This window comes from Fusarium odoratissimum (genome assembly GCF_000260195.1).
Source record: "Fusarium odoratissimum NRRL 54006 unplaced genomic scaffold supercont1.3, whole genome shotgun sequence".
Classification (NCBI taxonomy): Eukaryota; Fungi; Ascomycota; class Sordariomycetes; order Hypocreales; family Nectriaceae; genus Fusarium; species Fusarium odoratissimum.
In genome coordinates this window covers 1,630,355-1,641,687 of record NW_022158689.1, presented here as the reverse complement: position 1 = coordinate 1,641,687, position 11,333 = coordinate 1,630,355, and the positions used below count along the sequence as shown (strand labels likewise).

Genomic DNA, 11,333 nt, shown 5'->3' with positions numbered 1-11,333 from the left:
GCCTTATCGGTGCAGAAAAAAGATAGTGTAGCATGGAGGATCTCAGAAAAAAAAGTTCCAGTAGCAGTACCATAACAAGAGAGCGGATTGCAACGACAAACCTGTTCATGTTCATCCTTTGACAAGTTTATGACAAATTCCAAGAGACCTCAGCATCAGCCTTTATAAATATTATTTACTCGCACGAATATCGCAATGGCGCTCCCAAGCTCTAAGCCAAAGCTGCCTGTCGCAGTCGAGAAGCCCACGCCCTACACATTCGATCTCGGCCATCTTCTCGCAGAGGACCCCAACCCCGTCACTCTCGACCGCGATAATCTCGAGCAGTCCCTCGCCGAGCTTGCCCGCGACGGCGCCCAGTCACTCATCAACCAGTTCCTCTCCACCTGCCCTCTCAACTCCACCGCCGAGGGCGTCCTTCTCACCCTTCCCGCCCCGAGCACCCGTCTCCCCCGCGAGAAGCCTGTTCCGCAGGCCAAGCCTCCTACTAAGTGGGAGCGCTTCGCCGCCAAGAAGGGCATTAAGCCCAAGACTCGCGAGCAGCGTCGCAATCTTGCCTTCGACGAGCAGACAGGCGAATGGCAGCGCAAGTGGGGATACAAGGCTCTCAACAAGAAGGGCGAGGACTGGCCCATCGTCGAGGTTGATATGGAAGCCGAGAAGAAGCGAAAAGAGGGTACCTCAATCCGTGGCGATGGTCGAAGAGAGCGCAAGGAGAGAATCAAGCGCAACGAGCGAAAGATGCGCAAGAACCAGGCTCAAGGTACAGGAAAATAGGCTGCGACAGCTTTGGAAGGAACGGAATTGGTCGACAATTTCTTGTCGGCCTTGGTCAAGACTACTGTTGTTGAGCATGGAGCGGCGTTCAGGACATTGGCGTTTCGAAATCGGCATGTTAAAAGCTAGGGACTTGGGATGGTTTAGACGTTCGGCTTTGGAAGAAAAGAATGAAAAAGGAAGACGCTGCAGCTGTCAATCTCCTTGTTGTCTGGTACTCACCAGACCGTGTCTAAATGGAGTCCATGTCCCCCGACTGTGCGTCACGACGAAATACAACAGCCATGGGTTCTCCCCCAACCTGATAGTTGACGTTGATGAAGAATATGCAATTAATAAATAAGCGATTTCTGGCAGAGTATGTTTTACTAAATTCCGCGCACTATCTAGGTAGCCTCTGCCAATCTCAACTCTACTATCCAACAATCCTCCTCTCTTGGCGATTTTCAGTCACCAGAAACAGATGTACTCAATATTTTGGTAATCTCCATGCTCCTCTCTTGCTTGGCGTCGCCTTCATTTCACTGTAATATGACGGCAAAACACCATTCTTACTAAGGTAGCTTGCCTCATCAGAGCGCCGGAGAACCAGCTACATAATCAGCTCGGGCAAAGACGCAGTATGCTTGTCAATAAATCATCGGAATCAGAAACGCTGGAACTTCAAACAAGATTCCCCACTAACACAGGGTACAACACGCCCCTGGACGATATTCTCCTCAAAATGCATCATGGGGTATACCAAACAACAGATAAAAGACAAAGTGCAGGTTAAGAACATCACTCGCTTGGTGTCGTGGATAGGTGGACCGGATTTCAAAGCATTCCTTGAAAGTTTTGCTCGATTGCACATTGCCAAACCGTTAGGCCACTCTCCAGAAACGCCAGCGTTAGAAGCAACCAGAATGCGCAATCAAATCGAATGACAAGGTCATAAAGGGCGTGCCATCGTGAATTGGCTATCGCTGAAAGATGAAGTCACAGACTCCATCGTGGCAGAGGCCGTGGTTGATAGTTGAAACATCTACCCTCAGTTGAGGTAGAGTAGCGGGGAGGTGCTGAGATAGATTAGGCACTTGGTCCATTCTCATCCCGGTCTCAAGACCTCTATTCCTTTGAGGTACGGTCTTTCTGTCTCGGCTATCCTTCTGGCCACCTCCATGGGTAGCCGGGCGTGAATATGCTTGTGGAATGCAGCGTGTCATCAGGATGTCTCTGAATTTAGAAGCCGAGGGGGGATAGAGGCATAATGGGTGACAAAGGCCGCAGTTCGCTCGAGGTTCTGCCTAACTCGCGGTCGCTGTTAATGGTCAAGGTGGTTGGGGCAGTCGATTCGTTCGAGACGACGCTTCCGTTTGAGGGGGATATCTGGAGCTGTTTCTTCTTCAGCTTTGGTTTCTGGTCGCTGGGGCTGAGGCGGCCTGACTGCTTGCTGCTCCCCGAAGAGGAGAGTTGTTGTCGGTCGTCCTCCGACTCATCTTGTGGTCTTGGCTTCGCTGGTTCAGCGAGACCCCTTGGCGGAGGCTGGTCGAAGATCATGTATTCTTCCTCGATATACTTGGCCTCGTTCTTGCATCCTCTCCAGCAGTCGCGCCAGTCGCACACCAAGAACTTAAAGCAGAATGCGTCGATCTTCATACACGGCTGGAAGCAGATGCACAGGTTCCTAAAGTCCATCTTGTTCTTATCCGAGTGAGCTAAGAGAAGACTGAGGTGGCATGTGATGGCAAAAAGCAGATAATAGTTGAAAGGAGAGAGATTCGAGAGCTCTTCGATAAGTAGCTCAGGAACTTCCTCAGCACCTGCGCATTCCCTCGCGATTCGATCCTGTGCCGCTTTAGGGAACAGCTCGTCGGGAAGTTCTCGTAGCCAAGCCTTTAGCATCGAACCAATTATGTTGATGTCGTAAAGGTCGCGCTCGTTGAACAGGTTGACGTCGTATTCTGTTCCAAGTTAATTTGAGTTCCTTCACTTACCAGGAAGATGGGATAAACTTACGTTCATCGAACTTGCGCTGCCATTTCTTAATCTGAGGCCCACTGCCCGGAACACGATAAAGACCCTCAACTTCACACCCCTTATAGTTTAGATAATCTATTGCTCGCCAAGGAAAGGCAGGCATCCAGAACTCCGTCTTATCCCTTGAATCCTCAAGGCGCTTTGATATTCTCGTCAATCGTGTTTGCTCAACTAGTGGTAAGTTGATAACTTTTATTTGATAGTGTTCATCGTCGAGAGCATCCTTATCCTCTCGACCACCACGCCCACTCTTGTTGAAGAAACGGTCACTCAGCATGCCAGCAGCACGGGTACCAGAGCTCTTGAGGCCGTTGAAAAAAGAGCCCCCGTTTTCGTTCAGGGAGGACGGTTGGGTCTTTGATTCCTTGTCGCGTTGTGCCCTTCTGGTAGAAGACGAATCTCTCGGCGCGCGGTCCTCGGATCGATTTCGGACTGCAGAGTTCATCATGTCTCTGATAGAACGATCACCACCTTGGTTCGCAGTCTTGTACGGCACAGAATTGAGGTGCAGTTCAGGTTCGTTACCCTGACGAGGAGAGGAGGCCGGTTTCAGCTCGGGGCTGGCGTCTTCTTTGTCGCGATTGGATCGGCTGCGGTTCAGTAGACCAAAAGGCTTCGACCTGCCTTTCTTTGTTGAAGACTGAGGTGAAGCGGTATCGTAGTCGCCAGCAGATGATAAAGACAAGTCGCTTCGAAGAGGATCGGCGGAGACAGGTTTGTGTAGAGTATGGTCGGTGTATGAGGCACTTGGGCTTGGATCGTGTTTGTCTGCATCATGTCAGCAGTTGGTCATGGACCTAGGCTTGCGCGCGATGGCTAAAGTATAATGGATCGTCCCAACTAAGCTTGGCTCAATGTTTACATACCTCCGTGTCTTGGTCGATTGGATCCGTCACTGCCCCTCGACATTACCTGGGCTCTCGTCTCGGTGTGTTTACGGTGGTGGGCATGCGGTTGAGACTGGTTTGAAGATTTGGATTGCTTATTAAAATGGAAGAAACCGTTTTTAGCACCTTTTTTCGAATCACTTGAGATTAGCTGCACCGCCTCAGACTGCGTGGTAGCCGCAGTTGTTGCTGGTGGATCAGGTAGATGTTCTTCAAGTGTAGAGGAGATGGAAGGATAGGTCGAGGGATCCTCGCGCGTGTGCCGTAAAGGCTGTCTTGGTACAGACTCTTCCCTACTCCATTCGGTAGATGCTGTGGCAGTTGAGGGCCGTTGTACAGGTATTGGCACTGGTGCTGATGGTTGTGGTGGCGGCGTTGACGATGATGGCTTCCCCTCTGCAGTTGCGTCTGCTAATGCTGCTGTCGTGTGTGACACTTTCCTGTGCTTTCCACCTTGGTTTCTCAAGGGTGAAAACCGACTGTGGAAAGGAGAGGAGCGGGGAGAACGGGGCGATTGGGACTCGACCGGCGACACACCTGGAGAGACGGTTTCAGCAGTCCGCGAATCGTCTCTACTACGTAAAGCAGCGCCAGATTCAGACTGGGTTTGTGCTTGGGCTTGGGCCTGAGGCGAAGTCTGAGACGAAAGCGCCAGCGGCTGCGGTGCCGCCTTACGACCCATTCTGAGTCCTGTCTGCTCACGGCGCAGTCTCACAATCGCTGTCGCAGACGTAGACACAAACGCGGGTCCTGCTTCGCAAACTCCCACTCCCACGGTAGGCGAAACGGGAGGGGGTTCAAACTGCGGGCCAGGGGAGGATCGGTCTGTTGTGCCTCTACTCTTCAATCCAATCTTGTTGCGGGTCACAGTCGGATAATTGAGCAAGATCAGCCTGTGAAGGCAGGACCTCAGGACGGAGAAACAGATATGCTCACAGGGCAAATAGGGAACGGGGGGTTGACGATTGGTGGCCGTTGAGGAAGAGGTGGGCGCGTCGACGATTCTAGTGGTGGTAGTGCTGGCCGGTACTGGTACTGTTGTGTAGCTAGGTCAGGGGCACTCCAATGGAGCTGGAGAGCATGGGGTAAAAGCCAAGCTGTTCGGAGCAACAGAGGACGAAATAGAATATAAGGCCAAAAAAAGAAGAGGGAGAAGAAGACAGGTCGGTCTGTATTTTGAAGATGGTAAGAGGGAAAGTCTCGTAGTCCAGAAATGAATGCCCTCTCGTCTCTGCAGGCGGTGTTGTGTTGTATCGTGTTATGCTATGCAGCTAGGCGCACTGTTAGATACTTGGAAATGTCGTATTGCGTTGGGTTTTTGTCAGGCTTCAGTAATGGGTCGTTCAATATTATATCCGTAGTAATATCAATCCAATATTATTCGATCGTGGTAGGGCTAATACTAATGCCCGGCATTGGTGCCAAAAATGTCCGAATCCCAGCCGTCAATTGCTTTGGAGAAGAGTGCCACTGGATACACAACAATCGGTAGCCCCGAGTAACTAGTTGTTCCAATCGACGAGGTAACAGCCTGCATATAAAGCTTACTGCTGACCGCTTCACGGAACGATTGCGTACAGTCGAGTAAATGTCAGGTATCAGAGTAGTGCATCCTTGAAGTGTGCGTGTAGTCAGTCAGGCAGTGCAGCTGATGATGTCCAAGGGTTGTCAGATCCCAAAAGAAGCAAGGGACAGGATGTGGAACGTTGTACGGAGAAAGACCAGGAACAAGGGACGAACAAAGACCAAGCCTAAGGTACCTTAGCTTTTGATGGCCTGCTTAGGGTGGACAAGAAAACTTCTGACTTCTATTCTAACAAATGACAAAAAGACTTGGATAAATCTAGTATAAACTTGGGCAAATTTCAATATAGATTTAGGTAGACCTGAAGACTATTAGACTGATCTTTTTTGACACCCTAATTTACTGTCAGAGGTTTTCTTGCTCACTAAGGCCGGCTTATATTGGCACTTGTTTTGCTTTTTGCCAGGGGTTCAATCACGAGAGGCTGCTGTGAGTAAATGGGGGTGGCATCCAATCCAACTCAATAAGAGGCATCTGGACAGGCACAGGCACAGACACCCTCAGCCTTCAGGTACAGTCTCAGGTACTGGGTACCAACTTTACCTTGCTCAGATAAGGTGGTTTCGGGTTCCAGCTTGCGGATAATAGGTATTCGTCCTCATCAAATGGTATGTAAATACCATTAGTAACTTCTGCAAACATCACATCTCACAGATACAGCACAGTACCGGTCATGAATGTTACTATTGAAATCGAGCGTTGCGCGTCAAGTGCGTACGTGTGCTGCATGTAATGGATACGTGTGAAGCTGAAACGACCTACAAAATTTAGACTCTGTAACCGATGATACCGACAGGTGCTGGAAATTCGGCAACCTAAAACAGCCCGTTTCCATAGAGAATATGGACACAAACCTACATAGGCTAGCTCGGTAGGCTGGAACTTACCACAGCACAGTCTGCAGTTGCAGAAGGACACAAACATCCATCATTTGGATCCACATCAATCCATTCACTGGATCCAACGCTGAGGCCCTTCTACCCCGCTATATGTGTTGGAAACTCCCTCGACCCAGGGGTTGATTCTTCGTTCACATCTCCATGTTTATCCCATCATGAGGTCAGACCCCATAGTGGCTCTAGCTAGTCCTGATCTCAGAGCCACGAGCTGGCCACTCGCAGACAGAGAAACACAACAGAAGTCCCACCGTGACCTGGAGGTGCCTGGCAGCCAAGGCGTCAGGCATCGGAAGCCTAGATGCGCCCAAAAGCCATGGAGCAACCAGGAACGAAAGAGCTCTGTTCAGGGCTGCAACCATGATATGAAACTAGATGGATATAATACGTATTGCATTTTCTGACAACAGATAAGCCGAGTCTCTGGGGACGATTTGGCTAATTTAAAGGCAGCTTTTCAATTACATCCACTACTGCGATTCACTTGCAGCAACTATTATGTCACTTGCAACAACAAACTTTTAGAGACCCTTGACACCAACATCGATCGCTCCGTCAAAGTCAACTGCCTCTCTTGGAATTTCTCTGGAATCGTAACCTGGCCACTGGCTCCATCATTCCGGGATCATAGGCAGTTCCTGGATGACCGGCAGCAGTGGCGTTCTTAGCCTTGGTACAGAGTGGAGGGCTCGGGCTTTTTCCAAGTACAAGCTTGAGTTCTGCCGACTCTGCTCCCAAAGTCAATCTTCAGTCGACTCCCGTTCTTTGGATGATGTATTCTCGATGTTGGAGGGTAACGGACGGGATGCTGTTTTCGAAGGCGCAACACCTTCACGAGATAGCGCCACCTCATTTTGACACCTCTGCCTTGAAAGTCGATATCATTCGTATTGCATGGGGTACGGCACATACCAGCCGCTTACCTGTCGAAAGTGCAGATGGATCGGTTACAGAGTTGACGAGATGAGGCTTCATGGATCCCACTCATGAGTTTGGTGAAATTGCATATTTCCAGCGTCGTATATTCTCTTATATCAATTCAAAACAAACACCCACTACCCACTTGCAAAATTTGACGTCGTCAGCTTCAGCCGCCAACCGCTGCCGAATGTGGATTGCCTATCTTGCTTGTTTGACAGATAACCCATGTCAGGATCTCCCTGTCAGTTAGAACCTGGCTGCTCCTGTATCTATCCATTGCCAAGAGTGTCGACCTACATGAAACGTAGTGCAGAGGATCAACTTCGTCTCATGTGTTGCCAATGATATCATTATTCATCATCTCAGCCTTACAATGATGTCCTGGTTAAATCAACATTCTTGCATTGTATCGTGTAAGCAAGTTACATCTTGTCATACTTTCTCCCGATCTTTGGTTAGCCCAAGTATCTAAAGCCATGTTGTTGCCTCAAAACGTGCGATCTTGGACAGAACATATGATGGTCAGGCTGAACCACCTGTTGGCAAGCTTGGTATATACGCTGACCACAAGATTCAATGATTGGATAACCGAACCAAGTGATGCCATTCTTCACGGTCGTTTTGCACCGTTTGCCAATTATATCATCATTACAATATACTGCAGTTGATCAGCCAACAAATTGTACTTTTCTTCTTCTTCTTTCAGGTCGTAGCTACCACCTATGTCTTCATTTCAATTCTTGACTCCGACCAAACAGCTGGCTCTTGGCCCGATCGACATCTAGCATGAGTTAACAAACTCCGCAATCTCCTTGTTGAATCTCTCTGGTTCCTCGTAAAATAGCCAATGTCCAGAGTCAAACACCGATGACCTTGCTAGCCCTGGCCTTGACTTCTCTACACGTCTCACGCTCTCGAGCATTCCTTCAAGTGGGAAGCAGCTTGATCGTCGACCGGCCATAACCAACACCGGAACCGTGATTGTTTCGATGGATTCTCGGTGATCGTAGCGAGTATGATCTGCCAGTAGTCGTGCTAGCCATGTTTGGTCGCATTTCGCACTGATGTCTGTAAAGAAGGCTTCATCCTTGGCTTGTTGCTCAGCTGAAATCCCGTCTTCCTCCTTTGGGGCATGTCGATATCCTAAGCAGCCTATTGCTAGATCGATATGCGCCTTCTTCGAGTCATTGATCCAGTTGTATTGTGCGGCGAGCATGGTCTTCTCGTCATAACATCCAGTATGTGCCCTGGTTTCGTCCCATTCATCGAACGCTGAGCGATCTTGTAGAGGTGCCTGATCAACAAAGACAAATCCCGCAAAGTCGTTGCAACCAAAGAGCTCCACGTACGTCCAGAGCACGGCGGCGCCAATCGAGCATCCAACAGGCACAATACTGACGGATGCCGTCTTGCGTATATGAGCAACAAGACCTGAAAGATCAGCTGCCAAGCGCGCAACGTGATAACCACCACGAGTTTGACTGGAGTCCCCATGTCCTCGCATGTCCGGGGCAACGACCCAGAGTGATTTGCTCAGGGATGTAAAGTTGCGGATGAAGTAATCGCTAGAGCCACTGAAGCCATGCATGAGCAGGACGCATTTCTCAGCTGCAACTCCTGCAACTTCCTTCAGTGGTAAGGAAGACTGAAAGGCGATTTTGCATCCATCGTTAGTGGTGAAATATTCTTTGTGCATTATTTTGGAGGATACGGTGGTCGCGTCTCTAGGTAGGTTGTCTATCTGGCGGCTTGCAGTTGATGATGAGAACCGATTATTTCCATGGGATGCTCTTGTGGAGTTTTCCACGCCTTCTTGAATCAAAGACAGCCCGGCTAAACTAACATTGTATTTCTGAGTCGCATTACATATTATTCCACTGTACAACAAATTGGAGATAGGACATAAGTAAGTACTTAGGTATTGTCGAATTCCAAATAAAAGAAGACTCATTCACACTCATTTAACTCTGTTCATTTTGATGCCTTTGGAACACATGCAAATTCAAGTGAAACAGCTCGTAAGGCTTGATATCGTGCATTTGTCTTTCAAAACCTTAAGGTTTATTTAATTTTTCTCGATTTTCAAACAATTCTTTTAACACGGTCACACCATTATTGAAAACAAGATATTTGTCAGATTATCTAGGGACCTAGGTAATGCCGGTCAAGGGTAGGTAGGTAGCCCGATCAGCTTAAGCTGCAAACGTACCTTACCTTAATCACTGACCAGGCAACGCTTACGTAACAACCCGCCTAGAAAATTCTCTCCATGTCAACCTCAGCGAGTTCGTTTAACTTACTTCATCCTTTGACAATATGTCCCAAGACTCGACAGACCAAAAAGGCCCAGAACTCGCTGTCGATGCTCATGTGAAGTATGTCCAGAGCCTGGATACAAGAAAGGATGAGCTCGACTACTGGCTTACCGAGCATCTGCGACTCAATGGCTTGTATTGGGGATTAAACGCACTCTTCCTCCTGGGTCGGCCAGAGGCTCTCCCTCGACAGGATGTCATCGATTTCATTCTCTCCTGCCAGCATGAAAATGGTGGGTTCGGTGCAGCACCTGGCCATGATGCTCACATGCTGTCCACAGTAAGTGCTGTGCAGATTCTCGCCATGACGGATGCTCTCGACCAGCTGGAAACCAAAGGCAAAGGCAAGAGCCAGGTTGGCAAGTGTAGGTATTTCGCAAGGTCCACAGTGCCTCCTATGCACCCACTGACCACCAACAGTCATCGCAGGACTGCAGAATCAAGAGTCTGGTACATTTGCCGGGGATGAATGGGGCGAGGAGGATACCCGATTCTTGTACGGTGCATTCAATGCCTTGTCCCTACTCGGTCTTATGCCCCTTGTCAATGTCGACAAGGCCGTCGCACACATCATCGCTTGTGCCAACTTTGACGGTGGCTATGGAACAGGGCCTGGTGCGGAGTCGCATTCGGGTCAGATCTTTACTTGCGTTGCCGCCCTCGCAATAGTTGGTCGGCTTGATCTCGTGGACAAAGAGAAGCTTGGCCGATGGTTGAGCGAGAGACAAGTTCCCTGTGGTGGCCTTAACGGTCGACCTGAAAAAGACGAGGACGTGTGCTACAGCTGGTGGGTATTGAGTAGTCTCGCCATGATCGAGCGCACACATTGGATCGACCGCGATGCGCTTATCGCTTTCATTCTCAAGTGTCAAGATACCGAAATTGGTGGTATCTCTGATCGACCTGGTAATATGGTCGATGTTTGGCATACCCAGTTCGGTTTGTGTGGTCTTAGTCTTTTGGGCTATCCAGGTCTCGAGGCAGTCGATCCAGTATATTGCATGCCCAAAACGATAACAAAGAGACTTCTCGGTTGATCGTCTATACGTCTATACGTCTATGAGCCCGTCTTTCCTTTATACACCTTACCCAATGGTGCTAGCCACCACCCTCTGACCATTCATAGCACATGCTTACGACATTGTTCAGTGATAGCATGTGAATATGGTTGAGGGAAGAGAAACTGTTGGTTTTTTCAGGGACATCGCTTGATTCCGTGGTGTTCGTCCCGTGAAGTCCTTCAAACATTTATCGGCACTGAGCTTGTTGAGACATGTGCTCATATCACAGAATCTGGATAGATATGGATGGTCCTATCCCTTTGAACCTGGCCATGTTGGACCAACAGTGTATTACCCTTAATTGACACACCTAAGTATCTTTCAATGTCAATACAAAATTTCCTGCCAATGGAGACACAATCGTTTGGCTTACCCTCGGGCTCTCCTCGTGCTGCAAATGTTTGCTCCTTGGCCACAATTATCATACGCATCCTTGTTATCACACATTTCCCTGGCATTTTTCAATACTAGCATATGAAGAGCAGTGCTTGGCCGTCTCCTCCTCCGGCATAAGATGTTATTGGCCTCCTGTTCCTTGCGCCACTCAGCTAAAATCCGTGCCTGCCCTTCATGCCTCAGAATATTTCCTGAGGCTCACAGGGCTATTAGGTCGCCTGCCGACACGCTCCTTCCCCCCTGACAGTCAGACCTAGCTAGCCCCTCTCCCAGCACCCCTCATCTCCTTCCCCAGACTTCTGGTCCTCTACTAGGTGTAGAAACTACCTTACCTTATAACTTGGGATGTATCGAAATCATCCGAATCACCTGCAACTCCTCTTCCTTTGATATTCCATTGTCTTCAACCATACCACCCTGTCTACCTGAGTGTCTACCTACCAAGGTAGATAGATACCTTTTCCCAGTAACGTCGT

The 11,333-nt window shown here is 49.1% G+C and overlaps 4 protein-coding genes across 5 annotated transcripts; 2 read left to right on the top strand and 2 right to left on the bottom strand.

Annotated features, from left to right (window-relative positions):
* The first annotated feature begins 18 nt into the window (after positions 1–18).
* On the top strand, positions 19–1,202 carry FOIG_02967 (uncharacterized protein). Its single transcript, XM_031200555.1, has one exon. The coding sequence runs from the start codon at positions 196–198 to the stop codon at positions 775–777; it is 582 nt and encodes a 193-aa protein (XP_031070323.1). The 5' UTR covers positions 19–195; the 3' UTR covers positions 778–1,202.
* On the bottom strand, positions 44–5,378 carry FOIG_02966 (uncharacterized protein). 2 transcript variants are annotated; one of them, XM_031200554.1, is made up of 4 exons: positions 3,663–5,378; positions 2,776–3,564; positions 2,204–2,720; positions 44–2,151 (listed from the first exon to the last, which is right to left on the bottom strand). In XM_031200554.1, exons 1-4 carry the CDS (start codon positions 4,363–4,365, stop codon positions 2,088–2,090), a joined length of 2,073 nt encoding a protein of 690 aa, XP_031070322.1. In that variant the 5' UTR covers positions 4,366–5,378; the 3' UTR covers positions 44–2,087. The 2 variants fall into 2 exon arrangements, with proteins under 2 accessions (XP_031070322.1, XP_031070321.1); XM_031200553.1 differs by having other exon boundaries at positions 44–2,720.
* A 2,245-nt stretch (positions 5,379–7,623) lies between these two features.
* Positions 7,624–9,129, bottom strand: FOIG_02965 (uncharacterized protein). Its single transcript, XM_031200552.1, has one exon. It carries the CDS (start codon positions 9,034–9,036, stop codon positions 7,867–7,869), a length of 1,170 nt encoding a protein of 389 aa, XP_031070320.1. The 5' UTR covers positions 9,037–9,129; the 3' UTR covers positions 7,624–7,866.
* Positions 9,130–9,366: 237 nt separating this feature from the next.
* On the top strand, positions 9,367–11,021 carry FOIG_02964 (geranylgeranyl transferase type-2 subunit beta). Its single transcript, XM_031200551.1, has 2 exons — positions 9,367–9,765; positions 9,821–11,021. Exons 1-2 carry the CDS (start codon positions 9,402–9,404, stop codon positions 10,435–10,437), a joined length of 981 nt encoding a protein of 326 aa, XP_031070319.1. The 5' UTR covers positions 9,367–9,401; the 3' UTR covers positions 10,438–11,021.
* Positions 11,022–11,333: the final 312 nt, after the last annotated feature.

Coding starts and splice junctions, on each gene's coding strand:
- FOIG_02966 (XM_031200553.1), bottom strand. CDS start 4,365: ATGGGTCGTAAGGCGGCACCGCAGCCGCTGGCGCTTTCGTCTCAGACT. Junction 3,565..3,662: donor CAATCGACCAAGACACGGAG/GTATGTAAACAT, acceptor GACATGATGCAG/ACAAACACGATCCAAGCCCA. Junction 2,721..2,775: donor GCAGCGCAAGTTCGATGAAC/GTAAGTTTATCC, acceptor AACTTGGAACAG/AATACGACGTCAACCTGTTC.
- FOIG_02965 (XM_031200552.1), bottom strand. CDS start 9,036: ATGAGTCTTCTTTTATTTGGAATTCGACAATACCTAAGTACTTACTTA.
- FOIG_02967 (XM_031200555.1), top strand. CDS start 196: ATGGCGCTCCCAAGCTCTAAGCCAAAGCTGCCTGTCGCAGTCGAGAAG.
- FOIG_02964 (XM_031200551.1), top strand. CDS start 9,402: ATGTCCCAAGACTCGACAGACCAAAAAGGCCCAGAACTCGCTGTCGAT. Junction 9,766..9,820: donor CAAGAGCCAGGTTGGCAAGT/GTAGGTATTTCG, acceptor GACCACCAACAG/TCATCGCAGGACTGCAGAAT.